At 38.9% G+C, this 26,744-nt stretch overlaps 1 protein-coding gene across 3 annotated transcripts in view; it reads left to right on the forward strand.

Annotated features, from left to right (window-relative positions):
- The window catches only part of ZNF536 (zinc finger protein 536), a 349,438-nt gene that overhangs the window by 199,223 nt on the left and 123,471 nt on the right, over positions 1–26,744 (forward strand). For all 3 annotated transcript variants that reach the window (XM_044986775.1, XM_044986776.1, XM_044986777.1), the window contains exon 7: positions 5,108–6,685. In XM_044986775.1, the coding sequence (XP_044842710.1) occupies positions 5,108–6,685 (1,578 nt within the window). The remainder of the gene's footprint in view (positions 1–5,107; positions 6,686–26,744) is intronic.

The following is a 26,744-nucleotide window of genomic DNA, read 5'->3' on the forward strand; positions in this document are numbered from 1 at the left end:
TTGTGGGACTGTATTCTGCAAAGTAGGGACTTTGTAAAGGACTTAGGGATAATGGTAGATAAGCAGTGAGCATGAGCTCCCATGCAATGCTGTAGCTAAGCGGGAAAACACAGTCCTTGGAGGCATACCAAGGAAAACATGAAGTAGGAGTAGGAAGGTGGAGCAATCTCACGGCACACCAGAGAGACCATTACTTGAACACTGTGTCCAGTTCTGGTGTACACACTTTAAAAATAATTTCAAAATATTGGAAAGGTGCAGAAAAGAGAAAAAAAAAAGATCAGTGATACAGATCTGGAAAACATGACAGACTAAAGAAGCTCAATCTATTTAGTTTATCAAAGAGAAGTCTAAGAAGTGATTTGATTGCAATCTACAAGTACCTACATGGGTAAGAGATTTCTGACAAAATTTTAATCTAGCAGAAAAAAGTCATAATGATCCAATGGTTGAAAGTTGAATCTAGAAATTCATACTAGCAATAAAGCATAAATTTTGAACATTGAGGGTAATTAATTTTTGTAACAGTTTACCAAGGGACCTGGTGGATTCTTCATTACTTGAAATTTTTAAGTCAAGCCTGGTTATCTTTCTAACATGTATGCTTGATGCTGTAATTATTGTTTGAGGTTGTTCGGCTTATGATTTGCATGAGATCAGTCTAGATGAGTGGTGGGCAGCCTGCAGCCTGCGGGCTATACGTGGCCACAATTCCTGGCCACTGGGAGCTGCAGGCGGCCGTGCCTGCGGACGGTCAACGTAAACAAACTGTCTTGCGGCCCACCAGCTATTACCCTGACAAGCCGCGTGCAGGCCACAGGTTGCCCATCGCTACTCTAGATGATCATGATTGTTCCTTCTTGCTTTAGGAATAATCTGGCAGTGGCCTCCATATACAACCCAAAAATAGGATATTCATTTGCATAGAATAATTAGATTGCACATAAGGACATCAGGTGGAACTGGTAGTAGCCTGAACAGGTTATACATTCATGTTGCTTATGCAGAGTTGTATACATAGACACGGTTTGCATTGGAAAATATGTCTGTTTCCAGTTGTCTACCAGGAATTTATAAAGTTTTTACAGCAGTCTTTAATTTTATCATATCCTGATGTAAAATAGTTCTGTGATACGACTTACGCCTCGTAAATCAGATGTTAGACAGATGAAAACTCTGGTTATGCTGCTTAGATAGCTTCTCTATCCATGGTTTTTATACCATGTATTGGGATAGTTTTAACAAGGTTGGAAAAAGGCTTGTGCAGCTGCAGACAGAGGTCAGGGAATTAGCAATATCAAGAGAATAAGTCCCATTCTGAATCACGAACGACTCTTGAATATATCAGACATTTGAAAAAATGTTTCTGTCACCCCCACATGGCAACTTTAATTTAGGTAACATGAAATTAAGTGTTAAATAACTCATCCAGACTCTGTTCTTGGCAGTATTACCAGGTAATCATTACATGAGGATGAGCTCTCTGAAACATTTTTCAAAGTATTAGATACAAACAAGCAGTCTTCTAACAGAACCATGCCCAGCATTCATGTCCCACTTAGTCTTCCTTGAGCAAGTAGTATTAAGATACCTGGCAGAATCACGGACATGAAGTATCTGGCAAATTTTCCTTATACATATTTGGTGGGGGAGGGGTAATTTCAGTAGTCCATAACTTCACTGTTGCAAATCACACTGGGGCTGAAGTTTGGCATGTTGGTTGTCAAATTGGATAGATTGAATGCCATTTAAATATGTGAGACCAATTCTTTAATTTAGAGGTTGTTGGAGAATCTAAATTTAACAGGTTTGACGATGTATTTTCCCCCCTAATGCCAGCCTCTGAAATCGCAGTAGTTAAGTTTGCAAGTGGATATCTGTAAAGTAATTATTACCCTTTAGCTGTTGTGACTGGAAAAAATTGTTTTCAGGTGTACCATTTCCCTTGCCCAGTTTGGTAGGCCGAAGGTGGCTCAGTGGATTGCTATATGATAGGTCAGAGATTGAGCCTTCATTTAAATCCTTGTTCCCAGCCTGGCAGGAGATGGGAGCATTATAGTGTAGTGGACTCAGCTCCAATGGAAATGTCCAATTTTTATCGCTCTGTCTCAGTGGGTGATCTCTTACAGACTAGTGTTGATGGAATGTGTTGGAAGCTACGTCCAGCCTCCTCTGTTGACGGGAACTCTGCTGTGTAGCCTTTGAAAAGGTGGGGAAACTGAATATCTTCAGGGCTCAGCAATTAAAAATAAAAGTCTGTTGTCAGTGTAGAATGCTTTGGACGGAAGACACTTTATAAGTGCAAAGCATATTAGTATTAGTATTTCCTCTAGTTAGCATATTAATTTTCTTGCACCCCTTATTAAATATACTTATTGCCTTAAGCACCTCCTGAGATGCATATAGGATCATTAGTGCAGCCTACATTGTAGAATGTGAGTTTATACAGCATCTGCAATGGTAGAACACAGTTTCTAATGATATCTCTTGAAATGCAGCACATATATCTATCAACTAGAGTTACTATAAATGTAAACGGTAAAAGTAACTGCATTTAAACATTTCCGCATAGGTCTAGGTGATACCGTGGAAGAGGTTTTTCAGGTAAGAGGAATGGGGATTAGAAAATTCAGGCATTGAGCTACAAAAGGTTTCTAGAGTCTTTTCTCTGCAGCCACAGGATTGGCTCTTAGACAATGCTTTAAATCCATAATTTGTGTCAAAGAGTATTAGAGACCCCCTAACTATTTGATTGAAACAAATAGAAATAGAAAATAGGGACTACATGAAATGGCTCCAAAACTTGGAGCACAAGTATGCTGTAAAACTAATGTTAATGTGTGTGTCCGTATTTTTGCCAGGAGCAGAGCTATCACAGAATATTCATGCTCCTGAAATTAATAATTTGCATGAGGGTATGTACGTAGAGGCTATTGCCATTTCAGGATATAGATACATACAAATATGCAGAACATGACCTCTGATCCTTTTCCCTACCATAAAATGCTTTCAGTAGAAGATGGCCTGCAGAATAGTCTCTTTGGGTTTGAGGGGAAACCATTTCAGCTTTGTGCATCCTACTGTTTGGCATAGGTTGACTGGTAGGTTCTTCATGTACAGCACCTACTAGAATTTAGCCATTAGTTGGGTTGATAAAGAGGGCAGTGGTGGGGTTCCAGAGACTAACTGGATATTCGTGAAACACTCAGAAGTTGCACTGAAACTTTCAATTTGATTTCTCGTGTTAAAATGTGTGGACCCAGGCCTAAAGTATGAGCCATGTTAATTACTATCTCTTACGTGAACCAGGTTAATCAAACTTTGTAGAGGAGGGTGCATCATCATCATACAATAGGTGTTGGACAGTATAGGGTCCTCGTGTCTCATAATTTAGCCTCAGGATTACATTATGGACCATGGCTAGAGTGTTTATAATTTTCTTTAGCCCTCATTGCGTGAGAGAACACATTCAGCTACTGTATACATGATCAGTAAGCCTGTTAAGATAATGCTGTAGGTCATTTTGATTGTTCCTTTTACATAATCTTGTTTAGCTGATTCAGATGATCGGCAAGAGGTGTAAAAATCCCAAGTATTTTCCGAACTCTCATTTGAGCACTTAGTTTAAAAAATTAAAAAGTTTGAAAACTTTCCATTTTCATTTTAAAAGGATTTTGAGGTTGTTCAAGAATTATTAGCTTTTCAATGAGTTTGATAATCCACGTAATATGATACTATTACTATTATTCTGGAGGAAATTTTAAAACAATGAACTATTTGCAGGGTAGTGTTTACCGAAGGTTTGCCATTGCCTTTTAGATCAGAAAGAAAACAGATAAGAGAGAACAGTTCCTTGTCTTGTTGAGGTTCCTCATAGAAATAATTGCTGATATTGACAGGCCATTATTAAAAAGAAGCTTACAGTACTGTCAAACTCCTGTCTCTTTCAGGGAGTATTTCTGCACTCAAGTCTACAAGGAACCCTTGATTGCTAACAAGTGCTTTGCATATATTTAAATTTACATTTATTTAGACATATTTTCTTTGTGGATGTATATAAATCTATGATTGTATGTGACTATTTTATATATACTTAATATCGCTGAATTCTTTTAAATCCTGGCAAGAAAAATAAAAGTTTAGTATTGAGTTCAAATATATATTTAATTCATGAAATCCATCTAATATGTTTTAAAATACTATTTAAGCTAACTCTCTAGAAAAGTGTTTATTATAGGTAAATTACACATTTTACTACTGGAGCATTAGAAATGCCATTAGTACAAATTTAAAGCACTGCAAAAACCAGTAGATAATGTTAATTTCAAATACAGAAAGTAAATATATTTTGTACCTTTTTATTACTCACTTTCTTTTTAATTTTATTGACTGCTTTTTATCTTAACTATATGTTCTTACATGCTGCAATTCTAATGTACTGTAATGATATTAATATTTTATAGAATCTGTATTTATAGTTCTTTATTTAGAAACAATGCAGTAGGTCTGCAGATCTTTGAATCCTTCTGGAATGGTGCCCTCCAAATAATGATAAATTACTTGTGCAGTATGCCATTTGCTAATTATATCCATGATTTACTGCAGAGCAAGCCTTAAATCATTCATTTCAGTCTTGCGTAACAGTGCCATAAAATTTTTAGGTTTTAAAAATGGTTTCCATGTGTATAATTTAAACAAATTTTTAAAGCAATTGTGTATACAAAATATTGCAACTATCCATTTTTACATACTTTGTTTCTTTTTTTTAACTTGTACTTCTAATGATTACTGTGATGGAAATTGTTATGCTTCATTTTCATAATCATAGCTTTTAATTTTACAACGGTTTTTACATGTTACATTAAGAAAAAGATAACCAATTGTGTGTAGATAGTATGTCTTCCTGAATTGCCCCATGTGCTAGAAAATCATTTAAAAGATCTTAAAACTATAAATTATCTTCTATTAAAGTATCATTTAAAATATTAGCTGAAGAGTGGGGTTTTTTTGTTTTAAAAGAACAAACGTTGATTTTTCTTCACTATTCCATAGACCGAAGCACAGATAACATACATTATATATTTGTCTTTTTTGTATGTATTTTCAGGTGAGAAACCTTACAAGTGTCCACATTGTGACTATGCAGGCACTCAGTCTGCATCCCTCAAATACCACTTGGAACGGCACCATAGGGAGCGACAGAATGGAGCTGGACCTCTCCCTGGGCAGTCTCAAAGTCAGGAACACAAGGACGAAACATCAAGTAAAGGATCTCTGTTTATTAGACCTGACATACTGAGAGGAGCCTTCAAGGGTCTTCCTGGTATTGATTTCCGAAGTGGCATGATCTCTCAGCAGTGGACATCAGGAATGCTTTCTTCTGGAGATCAACAAGGACAAGCAGCTGGCATGTCTTCTGAGGTATCTTCAGAGAATATGAAGGGTTCTGACATATCTTCCAAAGGAACACACTTTTCTGAACTTGGCCGAGCATATCAGAGCATGGTTGGAAATGGTGTGAACTTCCAAGGATCTTTGCAAGCTTTCATGGACAGCTTTGTCTTAACTTCCTTAAAGAAAGAAAAAGAAATGAAGGATAAAGCATTATCTGATTCACTTTCCATAAAAACTCTGGGCTCAGAGAGCGGTGAGGATAAAATAAATACCAAGTCCTCACAAAGAAAAACAGAAAAATCACAGTATGAACCTCTTGACTTATCTGTGAGGCCAGATGCTGCCTCACTTCCAGGTTCATCTGTTACAGTTCAAGACAATATTGCTTGGCATGGCTGCTTATTTTGTTCCTTTACAACATCATCTATGGAATTAATGGCTCTGCATCTCCAAGCCAATCACTTAGGCAAAGCTAAACGTAAAGATAATATTTTAGGAAACAGCAAAGATCAATCTCGGGAGGCTTCAGCTTCAGCAAACAAAGTCAGTTTGGTCTCCTCTTCAGTGCAGCCCAGCAAAGAGGCAATAGTTTCAAATTTGATTAGCCAGCTGGACTCAGCTTCTGAGAAAATGACCCAAGGACAAAATAAAGAGATGCTGGGAGAACAAAAGAATGCTGCCTGGCCCAGCCATATGGATTCCACTTTTTGTAATTTTACAACAGACTTCTACAAGCAGTTTGGTGTTTATCCTGGTGTTATTGGCACAGGAGCACAAAATTCTTGCACCAGTAACAAACCCGAAGTGAAAACACAATCTGAAGATGACCCAAATATTTTGCTCTCTGACTCTGTAAATAAAAGTGCTACTGATGACCTGTCTGACATAGCTTCATCTGAGGATATGGAATCCTCCAAGGAAGAAAACATTGAAGATGAGGACATTGAAACAGAACCAGATATTATGAACAAGCACTTATCTGCCCTAAATAAAGAAAGCAGTGAAGGAGGTGACAATATACAAAGCGCAGTCACCTCACAACCACCCCAAGGACTAATATCACGGTTGCCACAAACAGAAAAGCAGTGGCACAGCCAGAATCTTCTCTCCTCCCATGAAACTGCACAAGGTGTGATGAAACCTGAACAAGTACAGGCTCCACAGGTCCTTGAGAAGCAGATGAACATGTTGTCAGTCCTAAGAGCTTATAGCTCTGATGGCTTAGCAGCCTTTAATGGACTTGCAAGTAGCACAGCAAGCAGTGGATGTATCAAGAGACCTGACTTGTGTGGTAAGTTTTAGACCTTCTTTCAGACCATTTCAGAAAACAATCCTGTGAATCACTAAGCTGCTCTCTAAACATGCTTAACCACATTTCTTAGTAAATTCAAATTTAAAATAAATGTTAAAAAAATCAGTGGGCAAAATTCTACTATATTACATATGCAGCTCCATATAAATCAGTGAGCATGTAGCTGACAGCAAGATAGTCTTCTATGTGCTGTCTAGAGTTGCATACACGTATACAATTTTGTTAGCAATGATACTGTTTTTAAATTAAAGTAGCAGCAAATATAGACTGTGCTAGTGGCATGTGCAGGGGACATTTACTGCTTCAATTTATTCGGGGGAGGGGAGTTTTTTAAAACTTGACATGGTAACTTGCAAACTTTTCAGTATTTGATTTTATAAAAATTTAAGAAAAACGCTGGATGCTTTGCCGAGCCAACCTTTCTTTCTCATACTTTTTTCTTTATACTGAATTAGGGTATATTAAATTCACACAACACTAACCAAATCAAATGCCAAGTGGATGGCATTTGTAGTCAGGAACCCACTGTTTGTTCCCTGCTACCCCCCTTTGCCATTTTTGTGACTTGTTTCAGTATGAAACATATAGCTGTGATCTTTGATTATTTTCAGAGGTTAAGTAACTATATTTTCACTGTTCTAACTGGAGGTTGTACAAGTTGTTTATTACCTAAATAGGATTATGCCAGTAGGTAATTTAAGAAAGAAAGTAAGCAAGAAAGAAAACTCTTATTCTTATTTATCTCTGATTTACTAAATTCGAGTTTTTCTTTCTCAGCTCACAGTCTGTTTGCCAAAAATGAAAAGTTAAAATCATTTTGGGGAGAATATAACAGCTTTTTATTTGTCTACTATTCTGTAAGCATAGTTCTGGCAGAATAACACTGTAATATGTAATCCCTTTGAAAATCTGTGTCTTTTTCAAAAAGCAGTGTCAGCAAAGGATGGCAGACCTCCGTTATATTTCCAATCACAAATGGATTGGAGTAGTGTTGTTTCACTACACCTTCAAACTAATCAAAAATAAAACTCGCAATCCCAGTTGAGTGTTCATGACAAGATTTACTTCCTTTCCATCGTTTAGCAGGATAAAAGAAGCAGTAGCCCAGATTAATAAAGTTAGAACAAGTCAAAATTTAGGCCCGGATCCTGTAAACACTTGTAGCCCTTGCTTAACTTTAAGCAAGGGGGAACGCCCATTAGCTTCAATGGGATTAAACATGTACTTTATGTTAGGCACATGCACAAGTGCTTGCAGGAGCTCTGGGCCTCAGTTGGTACAATGATTTTTCCTGATTAACTAAAAGATAACTACAGAGTTGGAAATGATTGCAGATTGTCAGAAATCACTAAATAGATTTCTGACAATTTGAAAAATATTGGCAGTTGCTTTTGTTATGTGGTTCATAAAGCCCTACTTCCCATTTTGATTTTGATGCAAGGAATATAATTCACCAGTTTCATAGTCATGAATAAAAACATGACAAATCATAATTTTAAAAATAGAAAAATTAAGACACTCCAAACTTTTTCCAGTGCCTCAGTTTAGTTGCAGCATTAAAAATAACATGCATTTTGCCCTTTCACACTACCCATAGGAAGCTGCTTTCCAGCAAGAATCAAGCCACCAGAAAACATTTAACAAAACAAAAAAACCCTAATATTATTGAGGTAATATTATTTCTGTTAATTTTTTTCCATTTTCAATCAATTCAGTAGGCATATTATGAGCTGCTGAGTTACAGTTTAAAGACTGACTCCCAAGCTCTGCCCAGTGATCCTGCATTTAACTTGAAGCATAAGGAAAAAAAGCAACACAACATAAGCTTGTCTGTTCTATTTTGTAAGGTATTTTTTGTACTAAAAATGCAATGCAAGTCCTCTTTTCTCCCCTCTCCAAAAATAGCATTTTAAAATTCTTAGCTGACATGTCTATTGTGTATTTGCAGAACATGACTAAAATGCTGAATATTTTAATATATTATTTAAAACATCTATATACCTCTTAACAAAAGAGGTCCAGGATCAACAAGCCCAGTGATGATGATTACTTATTTATTTGGATAGATTAGACACCACCCAGTAACGACTTCTGTCTTGTGTTTTCATTTTCTCTATGACATTTTGTACTGTGAAATCATGCTCCATCTGTGAGTGTTAGCATGGGGAGTCTCACCTGATGCTTCTCACTTGCAGATTAGTCAGCAGGCACCCTCTGTGAATTTATTAGCTCTAACCTTCCCACTTGGATGAAGACCGCCACCTCAATAATGGGCCCTCTCTGTCTTTTACTGTCTCAGAGATCAGAAAGCTAGAGGCAGAGACCCAGATCTGTTATCAGGGCATCACTCTTGTGCTCAGGCATGAGCCCATAAAGATTGTACAAAGTTGGCCCCTTTCCACATCTGATGATGTGCAAGTTACCACCATGTGGACATCAGCAACATCCTAGGAGAGAGAGCATTATGAGGACATGTCTTTGATGCAATCCTTGCACAGTTGTTTTTTCCCTGTGTGATTGCTGAGAGAAGACTATTGTTCTTTCCAGAGTCAGAACAGATTTTTTTCTAATAACTGAAATAAAATAATATCTTTGTCTGAATTAGTTAAGCTCACTTCTTACATTGGCACACCTGTTAAGTTAGATTTCTGGATTCAGGAAAGCAACTTTGGTTTTCAGAGATACATAAGGTGATCCTCTATTTTCAGCAGATTTTGCTTTTGGATTGGGTTTTGTGGTTAAAGCACAGGAATAAGCATCTGAAAATCTAATTTTTATTCCTCACTCTGCCACCAGCAAGTCACTTAACCTGGCTGTGCCTCAGTTTCCTCACGTAGAAAATGGATATAATGATGTTGTGAAGCATAATTCATTCATGCTTTTAAAATGCTTTGGGACACTTGAATGGAAGGCACTACACCGATGTAAAGTATTATTATTTTATGTATTATACAGAACATTTACATTTTCCACATCAAGAAGTTTACTTAATAAATTACTTACAGACATTTTTAATATTTCCATTTACTTACATGGCTGGATGGGGAGCAGAAGGGAGGGAGGTCTGACCACATTTTTGATGCACCTAGAACTATTTCTAAGTGCTCTTGACCTTCTTTAACTCCCCTGAATTTAGTATTGGAACCCTGAGTGGATATTTCCAAGAGCTGAACTAGATGGTCTCTGATACCTCATATTATTCAGGAATGTGAGCCTGCCTGTACATCTAGCAACTGATTTGTAGCACCCCATTTAGCTGTTGATAGTATTCATTTCACTTGGGGAAGGTGTAAAGAGTGATGATTTTGTGTCGTGGAAAGGCTTCTGTCTGTTAAGGTATACTCAGTCAGAATATCCATATTTTTGCACCTTGAAATCTCTGTTTCCATTTGGAGATTGATGGGGGGCATAGTCTGTCCCTGTTCTATTACTAAAGGACTAGACAATCAGCATTTCTTTCCATTTAAGCCTCATCCATTTCACTACCTACATTTCCATGTACTTTTAGTTTTCTAGTCATAACATTGTTCTACCTCCTGTTCTGAGTCACTAATTTATACTAGGCTCGTACAGGATTTATTTTATGACATGACCCTGTTTAGTATTTTTTTCTTTGTGTCTTAAGGGATCAGGAAGGGATTTTTCCCCCATTGTATTCTGGGAGGTATTTTTATCTCCTTCTTCTGAACAGGGCCGCCCCAAGCAGTCATGCGCGGGAGGCGCCCCGGAGTAGCGGACCTCCCGCGGGCATGACTGCGGCAGGTCCGCCAGCCCAGCCTGCCGCCCCCCCGGGAAAGGGCCGCCCCACGCGCGTGCTTGCCGCGCTGGGGTCTGGAGCCGGCCCTGCTTCTGAAGCATCAGGGTTGGCTACAGCTGGAGATAAGATACTGGGTGGGATGGGCCAGTGCTCTGAGGTGGTACCAAGCACTCTCTGTCCCTCTGGTGCTTACTCCCATCAGACTAGATGATCCCTCCTGACCTTAAACTCTAACAGGTCGTAATATGTGGGGTCGGGAAGGAATTTCCCCCTGGTCAGATTGGTAGTGATGAGGATTTTTCATTTTTCTCTGCAGCGTGTATGTGTGGCTCACTTGCCAGGATTATCTGGGTATATCTCACTTAATCATTTCCCTGTCATTCTGGAGGCCTCAGGCACTGATGCGCCTCGATCCCTCCTAATCTCTGCCAATGGCACATAACAGTCAAGTGTCCTGTGGGCTAGAATACTTTGGTCTAATTTTGGTTGTTGGGGTTAGTGTGCAGGTACTGGGTGGTGGCCTGTGATATATAAGAGGTCAAACTAGATGGTCCCTCCTGGCATTAAACTCTATGACTCTGACAAAAAAAAATCCGTACTTTCCATTTACGCTTGGACTGTATTTAAGCTTTCAAAGAACAGCTAGTAGTCTTCCACGCTATTGGACAGAGACAGTACTTAGCATCAGTTGGTTGTTTAATGATATAGTGGTACAGAACTTACACATATCGATGTCAGTTCCATGTTGTTCTAATAAATCTAATTCGCTTCCCCAAGCTCTCATGTTCCACTCCATTTGGTGCTGTCTCCCCTGCGCTGGCTCCACCCAATCATCTTTTTTGTCTTTATGTGAAAATTGGAGGGATCCTTGGTTTTGTATGTAAGCAGTCCTTTTAGGTTCTGATTCTGCAAAATGCTGAGAAACTTCAGCTCCCCTTGAAGTCCGGAGATGCCCCACACAGGCTCGGTCCCTGAAAGAGCAGTATCTTAGCTTTTCTCAATCAGCGTTAGAGTGTGGAGCTGCTCTTAGCAGAGAGAAGGGGGCTGGGAGAAGAGGAAGATAGTTAGTGTCTTATTATTTTTGCTTTATTGACACATAATTATAGTACTTTACCCTGATATTTTAGATGGATTTAGTGAGACTAAATGCCTGTTCCCTCAGGAGTCAAAACCAAAAAGATTTTAACACCGACTAACACCTTCAAAACTCTGTAGTGATATCACTAACAAATATAGTACACATAATGCTTGCTGTAATTGTTTTTCTTGTGATAACTTCAACTTAATTCTTATCGTGGTTCGTTTGTACAATTAAACCCGTCTTAGACAGAAACAAAAAAAATCTGAAAAGTTCCAATGTTTTGGACAGCTGTGAGTAATAAGAGTTCAGTTTTAGTGCAGGAAATTGTAGTATGCATGTCCATTTGCAGTATCTTGTAATGCATTTAATTTAGTGCAAGGTATCACAAAAATTTGCTTGGAGCTGCAGTGTTAAGAGTAATCAGAAATAGACTATTCTTTTCTTCTTTAGTCACTATAGAAACACATCAAGGATTTATTTTGACTTCTTTATCAGTTGGCAGAGTTTTTGAAACTATTTAACTAACTTTTCAGTAATGATTTTCCAGAGCTGATTCTGATCTCAGAACTGGATCTTACACAAGTGTGTCACTACTGACATTTCTGAATTTACTCTTGATTTACACCAGTGTAAGTGAGATCAGAACTGGCTGGACCTTCAGTATTAGGTTTCAGCTGCATTTATGGATGAGGCATTGCCATTTGCATGGCAATATCAAACCAAACTCATATGGCTTTCTTCCTTTTTTTAATTAACTGGGAATGCCGGTGATCCAGTGGAGTTTGCGCTGCTGGATAACAGGGCTGGTCTGTGAATAGCATTGTATTTGCCAAATGGTTCGCTAGTCATTTCAGCACAAACAAATGGATGGTGTCTGTAAGTCTGCAAACACTGTTGACATTTAGCCTTGTTTATGTTACTTTCCTTTTGCTGCATATTTTTGGCTTGAAAAGCTACTGTCTGAATCAACAGTGACTTCTTAAGCAGAAGCTAAGGACCCAGTGTTGCATCCCTTATTCTCAGTCAGTGGGACTGCTTGCATGATTAAGGATACCAGGATCACGTCTTATGTTTGTTTGGCTTTACATTTCATTGCTAAATTCATATTATCATTTAATTTTATCATATTGTGTAACATTAGAACCCAGCTTGGTGATAAGATGGGCACTAATATCATAATGTTTGATGATGCACACTTTTAATGTCTTAATTTTTTTCATATTATAGTATCCTCCTCCACTCCATCACCCCACCTGCACAATGAATAATTAACCCCTACAATATCTGATACCGCTGAGAGGTTCTGAGTGCCCTCTATTCCCGGTAGAGGTGAAGGGCATTCAGCGTCTCACTGGATTTGGATCTGAAAGGGGGACAGGTGTTTGCAAACGGAGGCCTTGTCTACACTAGGGTATTTGCTCCAGTTCCAGCAGTGCAAACCCTAGTATAGAAAGGCATAGGCACAATAATGATAGAAGATTAGAGTTGTAGGAATTTACCCTGAGTTTCAACTCCTGAACAATGTATTTTTATGGCATTTGTAATGCCCAGGTTTAATTTAAATTACAATTATTGGATATTTTTTACTATTATTTAAATCTGGAGACAAAAAGGTTAGAGCTGTTCCCAGATCTTCCCAAAGTTAGAAGATATTCTGATCTGGGTTTTGGCTCAGGTCCGTATCATCTGAGATCTGATGTACGGTATCTCCTGTAGCTACTCATATACTTGCACTAACAGCTTAAACATCCTTGCTTAAGTCAGAACTAAATGTACAAATAATTCCTTATATAAGGCTGACTTTAAAACAATTAGTCTGGGAGCCATTGTAATTTTATTTTACTGGCTTTCAGAAATAAATAGCCAAATTCTTCTTCGAAATCTCTGTAATTTAGAATGTTCTTTCACAGGTGAGGCCTTGTTATTTACAATACTGCAAAGCTGGAATTGCTGTTTTTTATCTGATGTTCCCAGATAATTATAGTACCTGGGATAAATTTAATTGTGTGGTTTGTTAATTATTTCAGCAAAAGAAAAAATTATATACCTATGTTTATTAAACAAATATTCTTAAGTGATGGCATTAATATATGTATACACAACACACTTACAATGTACAACAAATCATCACAGTAACCTCAAAATAGAGGTTTATAATATGTTTAGTTATTTATGCATTTAGTAAGCCAAAGGAATGGATTTTAGTATAAGTGAAAGTTCTCTTAAAATTGTTAAGGTTATTTATTGTCACTTCTACTTGAGTTTTTAATGGTCCTGTATTTTGTAATGCATTAGCAGGGAAAAAATTACGGTAGTTATCTCTTTTCATATTCTTTAAGCAGTATTTCCAGTTTAATATATTGTGCCAGGTTTTCCAATATTAACCAAGAAATGACAGTAAAATTCAATGAACAGCACTCTGACACCCACAATTTAAAACCTGTGATTGAAGCAAAACGTGTAAACTTCTACTGGGTTATCATGTGCTTTGGAATAGAGTATTGTTGGAAGTAATTAGAAAATATATTAAGGTTCCTAGTAATGAAGGCATGTAAGTTTTAATAATTGTTGCTTTCTGAATAAGTGTCACACTATATCTTTAAATGTATATGGAGTTACAAGTTAGGTCACTTTTGAATGGAATGTAAAACAATACAAAAAATGCTTCAATAACTTATCTCAATGTTGCTAATAAAAAAAGCTGTTAACCATTAGTGCAGTTTTGAGTCATTTTGTTAATTCAGACTACAGCATAACTCTAAGAAATTGGTTTATCTGTTGGAAGATTAATAGAATCCACAATTTTTATGCTTTCAGAGGCAAACTCTACAAAGCAACTAGTTGCATTTTTAATAAATAAACTTAAAGAAAAGGCCAATTTTTAAGTGATGAGTTGGCAAGATTTCTCCCTTCAGTGGTTTGTCATTAGAACAATGCAATGTTTGGTTCAATATATAAACACTGCATTTATATTTGGCCCTTCTGGTGAGAGAGGATTTCAAGGGAATATGGGGCACAATTCTCCTTTTCATTACACTGGTGTAAACTAGGAGTAGTTCCATTGAAGTCGCTGGAATTACTCAAGAGTAGCCCAGGTGTAAGTAAGAAAAAAAATCAGGCTCATGACCTTAGTGGGCTTGTACCTGTATTTGTGGCAATTGGGTCCAGTCCTGAAGTTGGAGTCATTGGGAATTTGGCTTCAGTGAGGACTACAAACCCAGGCCCTTTATGTACAACATCTATAGTTAGATTTGAATACTCTGAGCATACAGGTCTATACCAATCATCCTTCTTATTTAAGCTTGTTTTGTCTTTCAGTAGATACCATTTATTAATAAGCATCTCACACTGTGCAGTTTTTTAAAAGTACCTACCTAGCTAGCTAGGTTTGTGGTGAATGCAGGCTAACCAAATTGTTTCCCCCACAAAGAGTGTGTAGTAAAAGTCTTTAACCAGCCCTGCCACCACAGACTCAGTGACATGAGAGCCTATTCAGGATACAAAGAAAGCACAGGGTGACAAGTAAGCAATAAATGGGCCTAATACTGCAAACACTGGGTATAGTACTTATGTAGTTCCAGTGGAATAAATGGAATTACTGCTAGTAGTAGGTATAAGATCTGGTATTAAGTGTTGGTAGAACTGGGCCCCTAGGAGGATATTTTTTATTTAATACACCACTTAAGACTCAATGGAAGTAAGAGGCAAATATAACCAAGCCTATATATTTTCTTCTCCCAATGGCACATCTTCCCTAATGCTGTAAGTTTTGAGTAAGGCCTGGTCTACACTAAGGGGGGGGGGTGTCGAACTAAGGTACGCGACTTCAGCTACGCGAATAGCGTAGCTGAAGTCGAAGTACCTTAGTTCGGGCTACTAAGACGCCGCGAGAACGAAGTCTGCAGCTCCCCCGTCGACTCCGCCACTGCCACTCGCTCCGGTGGAGTTCCGGAGTCGACGGGAGCGCGTCCGGAGTTCGAACTATCGCATCTATATTAGACGCGATAGTTCGAACTCCGAGAAGTCGAACGCCGCCCGTCGACCCGGCAGGTAAGTGTAGACCTACCCTAACATATTGTTGCTTTTTATTTATTTACCAAAACACCATGAGTCAGGACCTGACGTTTTAGTGTTCTGTGTTGTACTGAGTCTGAGTGTTCTGTGTTGTACTGAGAAAAATCTGTAGTTGAGCAGTAAGACAATTATACTATTTTGGAACGGCTAGAAATACTTCAGCATTTGTGAGACAACTGTAACATTTATCCCTACTCAGTGTGAGAGCCTTCTTCCTTTTATTTGGATCATACTGCTCCCCTCCTCTCCCCCCACCAAAAAAGAGCATAGGCAATGATGAATCTACTTGATCCCCACAGGGGTATAGTTATGTGTGATACTACTGGGTGTTACATGCGTACATTCCTATGCATTGATCTGAGACTGTACTCCTTATTGTCCCGTGGGTAATATGACTAAAGAGAAAAATTCTTACAATACAATGGAACATTTGTCAGCACGGCATAACCTAAGGTCCAGTACATCAAATCTAAAGTTGTAATTATACAGCTGCAGTCACACCACTTTAGTGAAGGCTGTGTCAGCACTTGTATTATAAAAGAAATCCTGTTTTTTCAAGGGTTGATGAGTCATATGTAGAAAAGAAACATTTCTCAGTAAACAATTGTTTTGGCTTTTCCAAAGCGATACTAGGTATGGGCCTTTGTACTAACGTTTCCAAGATATGGTCATGTTTCTTGGATTATACCACTGACTATCTCTGCAGTGTGTCCAATGCTAAGTTTGAAAGGCACTGTCATTTCCTGTGGCAAGGCAGTAGACTACTAGATAGCTGCTGGGAAGGATTTCAATCCCTGTGTGTTTCTATTATTGTCTAAACATAAACCGGACTGATAATAGCCAATTTGAGACCTCTCAGGGTGGTTAGAGCAACAGTAGCAAGAGTAGAAGATGTCGTCCAGTCTACCTGAATGGTAGGATTCAGTATCCTAACAGAGTTATCAAAAGCAGGGGTCAAAAAGACAAATTTTCATGAACTTTACCTTCATGATGAACCGGAAGGGGAGGCAGAAGCCCCAAAAATCATGGTCACAGACCTCACCCATCACTACTGTACTAGCTTGGCTTGGTAGGAGAAGATTTTTGCAGTCTGCCACCACCAGTGTCTATTTGATTTAAATACATGTACTCCGGTCTGGATACTCTTCCCTACAACACTCCTGTTACACTTTTCTTAATTTTACATTCCCTGAAGGTAGATCTTTCATGATTACAGTAACCTTTGGTACCTTTTAATTCAGCAGCACACTCACTGGTCATAAATAAACGGGAATAAGGTTTATTTACAACAGGATAGTGGAGGAGGAAAATAAGAGCACTCTGCATTATACAAGAAACAAGATAAAAGAAATATTCTTCACAGTAAGAACAAAGAGCATGGACTGCAGATACTTTCCAGACACAGGAGAACAGAGGTGATAGATCAGTATGCTGGGCATCAAACTGGTTTAAGATTTTCCCCTGTAATAAGATTCTGCTGATGGGATCATATGCATTTAAAAATAGGTGTTTCTGAACTTCAACCCCAACCTCAGTGATTTACACCCAGACCCTCACTAACTCCTCACAGTGAAATATATGTGAACGAGTTTCTTTAAGCAGATCTTCTGGGATCCACAGTGTGTTTCTCTGGTGCATGTTTTTCAGTCATTCCTGCATGGACCATCCACTGTTTTGTGCTCAGACCAACAGTCGATGAGAAAATAGAATGCTCTGCTGTGGCTCAGAAGGAAAATTGTCTCTCACTAAAGAGGGGTATATTCGATGAATCTTACAGAAGGTGAAGCGCTCATGCCACTGACCTCCAAAAGGACTTGATCACACTCCAGCTTTGAAACCTCCCAGGGCTCCAGCTACCACCGGAGTCTGTCTTACAGCCAAATCCATAATTTTGGACCTCAGGACTGCTCTAACTTGTACCAGCTGGTACCAGCCTCCCATTCCCATTCTGGGCATTACCAGAATCCCTCTGGCAATGTCCTCAGTCCATCCGCTATGCCAAGGCTGTGGCAAGTGGGAGGGCATATTGTTCTATACAACCCAGGGATTCCCCTGCCCAAGGGGAATCATCAACTGCCCATGTAGGACAACTTTACTGACACTTTATGCCACCAGATCAGGGGTTTTTATTAGGGCTGAGGATCTAGCACAACAGATACTTTCATTCCTGGTGAATTCATGTGTTCAGTGTTCCCTGCATTCTCTCCTTTTCACTCTCGATGTTATCCTCAATATTCTCTTGCATTCCTGGAACTAGCTGTGACCCTTGGGTGGCTGAAATAGTACTTTCAAAGTTCTACGGCCATTAAGCACAAGCTGTTGGTTCTAATAGATGCCGTATCTGCTGTATGTTTTTATTGGTAGTGAATTCAAATCATGCTATGGTGGAGGTTTAAATTTCTGTTACCTGCTTTTCATCAGATTTTGTCTATTCTAGATTAATTAGTTCATTCTGCTTTTCTAGCACCAAGAAGTTCATTTGATCCAGAACATTTCACATGTATAATAAGGGAAGTTAGGAAAAAACCCAAAACACATTGTAGCTGTGGAGAGATGTGACATTTATCAAAACAGATGCGTTAAAAACGGTTTCTGCATTGAAATGGATGAGTAAAGACCAAAGTCAGACTTACTCCAGGACCCTCTCCAATACACAGCTGCTGTGTATATGGATTTATGAACCCTAGGACAGGGGACCATGTAAGTCCTATTTGGGTTTTATTAAATGTGACCATTTGTATGACTAACCATTTTCTAATCTCTGTGCTTTGTTTGGTTTTTAAATCCCTTTCCATTTTCCCCTGGCAAATTGATTGCTGGTTGAATGCACCAGATTCAGTCCTTGAGACCAAAGTCTGCGATTATTCCACTGCACGGGTGGAACAATGGCAACACCAGTGCAAGCTTCCCTATGCTGCCCACTAATATGCCTCACACCTGACCTTGAGGGGACCACAGCTAGAGGGAGATGATTGTTCAGACTTCCATTACCATTTAATCCTTGACTTCTCTGTTAGAACAGGAAGAAAGGGGACAATTTTTGCCAACTATAGTGCTTGCTTGTTTTTTTTCTGAGGACACCAATGCACCTGCCACCAAACTCATTACACATGAGCTATCAAGCAGCCATCAGATGGCAACACCCGTAGGTCACAGCGATGGATTCAAGCTGGCAACTTAGAGGTGAAAGGCTCTATATCCCATTACCAATCCCCTATGGAGAGAGCAGTTTGAAAAAGAAAGGGTTTATTGGGTTTGTTCACTAATCGTTATATAACTGTACATTGAGAAGAAAAAAATTAACATAGAGAAGCTTTCCCAAAGGATAGAGGTGGGAATCCCATTAACATGATGGCTCCCTCTTTATTTGCAGAAATGATTGACAGCAGGATAAGGTCAGACCATGAAAACCAAACCATGGGGAATAGGACTGGGGGACCAATCAGCTGAATAAAAAACTGAGTGGTGGTGCTCGGGAAGAAGAGAACTGGTGCACCCACTAGAAAAAATCCTCCCCCTCTGTTCCCCTACTGTTTGTGTGGGGAAAATGCTGCAGCTTAATCAGAATTATTTACAAGATAATGGTCCATTGTTTGTCGTTAGACAGATGCTGTCTGTAGGAATTTGGTGTTTTATGCTTTATGCATTACAATCCCATTGCTACTTGCAGATGGGATCACAGCAGTATTGTTATCCCCTTTTTGGAATTTTGGAGGATCCTTGTGGTAATTGGGGGGAGGGATCCTTAAATAGAGAAGGAAAGAGATGATCTCATGTCCAGACTGGAGATTTCTATTAAGGAAGATTTGATTTCTTGAGTGATTTATGGGAGAGGAAGAGGGAGGAAAGAAAGAAGCATTTAGGTTTGCACTTAGAAGTGGGGATGAGAAGTGATTGGACTAACTTCTAATTGGTTGCTTATAGACTAACAGATGTATTGGAGCATGAGCTTTCGTGGGTAAATAACCACTTCATCGGATGCAACCAATACGTCTGTTAGTCTATAAAGTGCCACAGGACTTTTTACTGCTTTTACAGATCCAGACTAACACGGCTACCCCTCTGATACTTCTGATTGGTTGGTCTTAACATTTCTGTTACATATAAGCAAGGGTCTTATGTACCCCTCGTGTTGCTATGGTATGATTTCTGGAGGGTCAAATCAATTCTTCCTCCTCTTGTGTGTTCTCAGAGAACCCTTTGACTAAACTAGGATATGATTTGTGTATAGCAGGATCGACACAAACATCTAATCAATGCGGGAATGAGCAATGCCCTCTGAATGATCTGTTTCTGTTTGTGTGTTGGGAGGTCATAACTGGCCATCATGGCTAGGTGACAGCTTCTGGTGTTTTCCTGGTTTTATCTCCGTATCAAGAGTTCAGCACATCTACCAGTTCAAGTTTACCTACAATCTGTCTCTTGCTTCTCTATACTGTAGAGCACACAAAAGTGTTCACAATGCCAGAAAAACTGTGGGAATGAATGGAAAAAAACAGGTTTTCATTGGATTTATGAAAAATGAAACAAAAAAAAATCAGTGTGATTTCAACTCCAAATTTGAGAGTATTATTTAAAATCAGTTAAATTCTGCCCTACTGGAAAATTTGACCCAGAAGCCTAGATCTAAGGAAAATACAAAATAAATATCCTATGTCTGGGGGACCTTGTACCTCAGGATTGAGCCATGCTGGCGACTCCGTAGCTAAGGCTGTGGCTCCTTGTCTAGTACGGGCTTGCTCCAAACCCCACTGAAGTCATTACAAAGACTCCCAGACGGACGTCAGTGGGCTTCAGATCAGGTCCCACAAGCCGTAGTGTGCATGCACACACTCCTTTCCTCAAAAAAATAATCTTTCTGGAATATTCCATATGTAGTCTCTACTCACAGGAGAATTGGTGGGTGGTGGGAGGGAGACAATTTGAGGCTAATTGAAAAATACAGTTTGAGAGATGGGTTTTTCACTTTTATAATTTTTTTTTCATTTATTAGTGTGAATTAGTACACCGTGTTCACTTCTTTAAGATTGGGAATATAATTTTGGAGATAGCAAAAACTGAATTTCTGAAAACGGAAGTCTTGGGAGATGAAATACCATTTGTGGCTGCCCTTACAGAGCATGCAAGTCCCACAGTAGAGCTTGTAAGCTCTGGGAGTTGTATAACTCCTGTTCAAGGAACTTAGGAGCTCCAGTGGTAAGGTTGGAAAATGTGCATTTCTGCAACACAGAGTTCCGCACTGAACTCTTTATACAACCCAATTCTATGCAGAACTTCTTAAACAAAAGAGAATGAGCAAAGAGCTGTGTATGCGAGAGTCTGCCAAGAAATTATGATGTCCCAGAAAGTCCACAGAGGGTAATTTGATCCTCTATCTCAGGCATTGCAACACTAATTAGTTGTAACGCAAAATAGAAGCAAATGGCTACGTGTTTGATATCAAATATTTAAGCTACCATATATTCCGATCATACAAAATAATCAAAATTGTGCCCTCCTGATCTACATTTGGATCTTTGATTTCCATGGAGACGACAGGAGGCCGGGGTGGAGAATGGAGCTTTCATGGCATTGTATATCCACCCTTTTTGCTTATCCTGTGTGATACACATCTGATGTGGCTCCATGAGAAGTGAGATCCATGTGGCTAGGTATGGGAAGTAATGGAGCAGGAAAGGTACTGTCTTTATGGCTCTGCTTCCTCCTCTGTGCCTGGATTTCCATGCAAAAATCCGCTGAGGAGGTAATACAGCTAGCAGCTCTGATCCAGCTAAGGAAAGCAGATTGTGGGCAGGAGCCACCTTGCCAAGGAAAGAGGGGCCTGTGCTGGCTTTGCATGAAGCTGTTCAGTTCCACAGAGATCCCCAGACCTACAGATTTGGGATAGGATGCAGCCCCGCAAGCCCCCTTTCCCCCCACCCCCCGCCAAAGGGAATAGTGCTGGGAAAATTTCCTTCCTGCTGTTTCCCTCGCATGAGCTGCTCCATGAGTGGGATGATCTGAGCCTTAATTAAGCTAAAGTTTAGGTTGGGCAGATATAAGGCCCCATGCAAAGCCCATTAGAATCAGGGGGAAAGCTTTGGATCAGGCCTACATTCCTCACCGAAAAATAACCTCATCAGAACACTGTAATTCCAAACGCTAAACGTTTAATCTCAGAAAATCTGGAGTTGTGGTTCCGCAATCTTAACTCTAAATTTCCTGACCTGTAAACATTTCAAACTGGTGTTCTAGTAAATATTCTGTCTGTCTGGTTCTAGACAGAGTAAGATTTCCAACCTTAATGTGACTAAATGTTTCCCCTTTATGCCTTTGTTTAGGATGTAGGTTTTCTGCTTTGGTGATGAAGTTGTGATGGATATGGAACTTTAACTTGGGTCAGGCCATTAACTTTTCTATGAGGAAAACTTTTTTTCTGTTTTTTCTCTGGAAAGGGGGAAATTTTGCCCACTCCCCACTGTATGTTTCGTGACTTCATATTTGTAATTTCTGTTTGTTAGGGCTGTTGCTTTTCATGCCAATGATTTTCTGTTTGAGTGATTGGAGTCGGGAAGTTGTGGGAGCATGCCAATGTCAAAGGTTGTCGCTTGAATGATAATTAATAATATTAGCAAACTGATTATGTGTTTAGATGTCCAGAATCAGCAGTGAATTGAATTTGTTAATTTTAATTTCAACCTCAGAATATCCAACCATTTTCAGTGGACTGGTGTATGGGATGTTCTTGAATCTCACATTTGCATAAAGCACAAAACTGTGAATTTAAAAGGGCAACAGTTAATGAGTATTGGTGAAATTTTTGGCTTCTGACTTTCATGATGCTTCACTTATAGTATCAGCCACATAGTTTTAGCTAAGGAGAAGAAAACGTAGATCAGTTGTATGATAATATTTATAGACCTTGCTCTCATTTTGTCAGTCTCTGACTGAAAGACTGAGTCATTCAAGATTTTATTTTAAAGTCCTAAAGAGCCATTTCACATGTGACCAATTACCTCTGTCAAATAAGGGAGAGCTAGGTCCCACCTCAGTGGGTGGGATTTGAACTCATGCTTTCAGAGGTCAATAACAGGGTTTTTAGACCTTTGTGCCTGTCAGTCCCTTATAGCCAGACCTTTTCTGTTAAAACTGTTTAAATTACAAACCAGTAATAAAAGGATCATATGTGTTTCCCACTGAACAGGTTCTTTAAGGCTATTATGATAATTAAAAACATATGGTGCCTACACGAGTCAGAGGGAAACCACAGATGTACAAATTAGGTATTATATAAGGTTTTTATTTTTTTGCCCTTTAAAATCATCAAGCCACAGAAGTTTAAAGAGACAAAGATGCAAATTTTTTTGAGATTATAGGTAGCATTTTGTTTTTAGAACCATTAAATATGCAAACCTTTTTTCTTATACATACTCAGAACAAACTCTAATACATGGGGAGAAAAATACCCCCGTAGCATAAGACTATAGTATTTATGGAAGGAATAAGGAAATACTTTGTTTCATACAAGTTATTGGAGATCATGAAACCTTTTGCATTTTTTATGATGTTTCCTTGCACAGACACAGAGGATCATATTTATTAAATATTGAATTATATTGAAATTGGACTGATGCAGCCAAAGAAGGACATTTCTTTGTATTCCATTCTTTCCTTTAAAAAGGGGAAATGTCCTAATATTGATTGCAGTGCAAATAATTATTTGTTTTAATTTAAAAATATAGAATTGATTTTGAGATGGTGATAAATACAGCTAATAAAACAATTCAAAATGGGGATTTATAATGATTCTCTGTTAAGTCAATGCTTTAGTCAGGCTAACTTATCAAAAAGGTAGAGATGTGCAGAACTGTCCATATCTAATGAGGTATTTGCCATTTGCTAGAACTGCAACAATTCATTGATTTGCTGGATTTTACTGCAAAAGTTGAAAATCAAATGATCTAACACTCCTTACAGCTCCCATAAGAGGCTACATCCCTATAAATAGCTGCTGCTCAACAACAGCACCCATTCCTGTTCAATCAGTTTGTAAAGCTGTGTCATTGGCCAGAAATAAAAGTGCAGACTTTTAGACTCCTGAGCCTGGGGGAATGATATTCTGATCGGGATTCAAACATTGTTACTGGTCTGTTTCTCTTACTAGCTGATGTGAATACCCTGAAACTCTGGGAAGTTTGGATCCATAATCAGACTGTCACTCAGGCCCTTCTCTAGTGTCACCCAGTGTTTCAGAATTATCATCATTGTCCTCTTTACAGGCTGCATAATCGGGTAGGTTGAGTCTGGCACGTAGTGCAGGTTTTACATAGCCTCAGAAGAGGTGTAAAATGTTATGTCAGGGGCTGCCAGCTTCTTCATTTCCCCTACTTTTTTTCTCTTTCCCCCCCATGAAAAGAAACCTCCTGTCATAACTCTCTGGCCCCAGATGTGGCTCCCCTTCCATCTTCTTCCATTTTTAAAGAAGAAAAAGTTATTGTATTTCCGATGCTCCCTGCCCCAATGCTTAGAGCAACACCTACATCTGCACTGACCCCATGTAATGTCTCTACTAGTGGGGGATAAGGATTTCTGAGTTCTAATCCCAGCTCAGGCTCTGACTCACTGTGTAGCCTTAGACTAGTCTCTTGAACTCTCCATTTCCCCAGGAGTAAAATATGGATAATAAAACCTCCCTTCTTCACAGGGATGTTGTGAGAATTTGTTAATGTTTACATGGCACTGGGTTTATCCCTGGACCTGTGTGGAGCACAACTGAAGTTAATGGGGCTTTGCAGGGGCTCACCTGCATGTAGCTTGTTGCAGGATTGGGGTTTAAGTACTATCAGCATCAATCCAATGGCAGTGTTGGTGTAGGAACCTTTTGGCTTAGAATAGCTAGCACTTGTCTCTCTCACAACCTGCTGCAAGGTTGTATTGCTATCACTCTGCTAACCCTCTCTTCTCCTCCTGTGCCTGTGCTAGTCAGTGTTTCAGTGGGATTAAAATCACATTCTGCCTGAGGATGCCTGGGCTCATCTCCCATTGAAGTCAATGGGAAATGCACTTGTCTGTCCAAAGAAAATAGTTTAGCCACAGAAACATAACCCGAAGTGAGGTGAAATGTAAATATATCTGTGATTTCAAGACAAAGAGCTTACAATTCTGAGGGTTTCTGCCTTGTCCATAGACGTGTTTTGTTGATTATCATGTGGGAGTTTGTTTTGGTCTTTCCCGTAGCAGAATGCAGGCAATTAGACATTTTTTCAAAAACTTTGCAAAGGTACAAAAGCAAAAACTTTTCGTAGAGAGGAAAAAAGCCTCAAACTAGTATTTGGGGTTTCTAAGAGTGGTAGCTGAGCAGGCATTTCTGAATATGAGCTTTTCTTTTATCGAGTGAGTGATAGCAAGCTCACAGTGTTATTTCGTATGTAGGTATTACCATTTTAACTTTTACTGAGGTAAAATAACACCTTGTCAGTCAGTGCAAGTACCAATCACAAAATGAATTAATTGTAATAACTGTTGTCAACAGAACAAAAGACTTGTTGCTTTCCTAAGCATATTTCAGTGCTACTGATAACTATATACAGAAGTTCCCATTGGGTTTATTCCATGTACTCAGTCAGAACGTAATTTTATCTGTCTTTTGCCGCACTTTGTTGTTAAGGGCTAAGAAATTGAGTTAAAAACCTATATTTTTAATATATCATTAAATATAGCTTTTCCATTGCTTATGAATGTCTCCAAAAACACTTTTACCCCCACAGTTAATGTATTAAAGGACAAAAGAAGCTTATGCTATACTGTAGAATCTGTTTATTCACCTTAATCCATGATGGACAATTATTCTCAGGGAAAGTATAGGGATTTTATTTTATTTTATTTTTGCCTCACAAAATAGATTTTTGTAAATGTTTGCTTTTTTAACAAATCACATCTATCCAGAATGTACCGTGCTGCACCAATGGACATGTGATGATTTAAAATACAGAATTAGCCAAAAAAAGCAAAATTCTTCATTCTTGTGCTTAACACAAATTTATTTTTCAAAGCTAAGTTTTGAAACAAACAAACAAACAAACAAAAACCCCAACCAACCAAAAGAAACCCTCCTAATTAACTAATTTCACAAACAAGCTTCAGTATGGAAGGAACGGGTGCCAGTATGCTATACACATTTTACATGGCTATTTAGCTTAATAATCAGAAATACTATGGCATCTGCTCTATATTTTTCTTCAGAGTTTATGTATTTTCTTAAAGAAACATACACTATTATTAAAGAGGAGTAGATTTACAGGCAGTAGCAAAGATCACCTCACATAAACTATGAACTAATCAGAAATTGCCCCAAAATAGGAACCAAATGCCCATTTTGTACCTTAAATGTAGGTTCTCACTTTTTTCTTTTACAAGACTATCTTCTTCAGTATTTCCTGCTTTCCTCGGAAACCAGAAACACAAATGTAGCTATACCACCAAGAAACCTATTTATCACTATTTCTTCCTCTGAAATAACCCAGGAAAATCCCATGAGAAAGTCTGTTCCTATAAGATTTCCTGTCCAGTTTCTTGGACCAAAGAGGTTCAGACTGTGGATACTTAATGAAACAGACCTTCATAACCTTTTGATACTCACCTGCCCTAATCAAAGAGGGGCAGAATTACCTCTCCTCCTCTTGGACAAACCATAAATACAGGCAGTTAGTTGGTAGGATGAAAAGTACCCTTAAACCTGCAGTAAGTCCATGAGGTACTTCTGCAGCTTTTCTATTTCCATTACTCCATCTGCTGGGCTGGTACAAGGGCCATGCTCCCCATGCATCCCATATACAAGCTCTGTAGCCGTGAATCTGCATAATTACAAATACTCAGACCACACTACTGGCATGCTTCTAAAACCTCTTCACATTATTAAACCAACCAGAGCCAGTGCTGAGCCCAGCTTCCCAGCACACATTAAGTGTGGAGTCCCCCTAAACGCCCACTGCTCTTCCTCCCACAATAACAGTTCTTCTGTTTAGGGCATCCTTTATGCTTCTTGGTGGATTTCATCCTATGTTTTCTTGTACAGTGGCTTATGTTCCCTTGGTAAATCTTTCTTAGTAGCTCAGCGACCACTGCATCCAGAGCACTGCCATGAAAGC

Source organism: Mauremys mutica, chromosome 14, assembly GCF_020497125.1.
Source record: "Mauremys mutica isolate MM-2020 ecotype Southern chromosome 14, ASM2049712v1, whole genome shotgun sequence".
NCBI classification, from domain to species: domain Eukaryota; kingdom Metazoa; phylum Chordata; order Testudines; family Geoemydidae; genus Mauremys; species Mauremys mutica.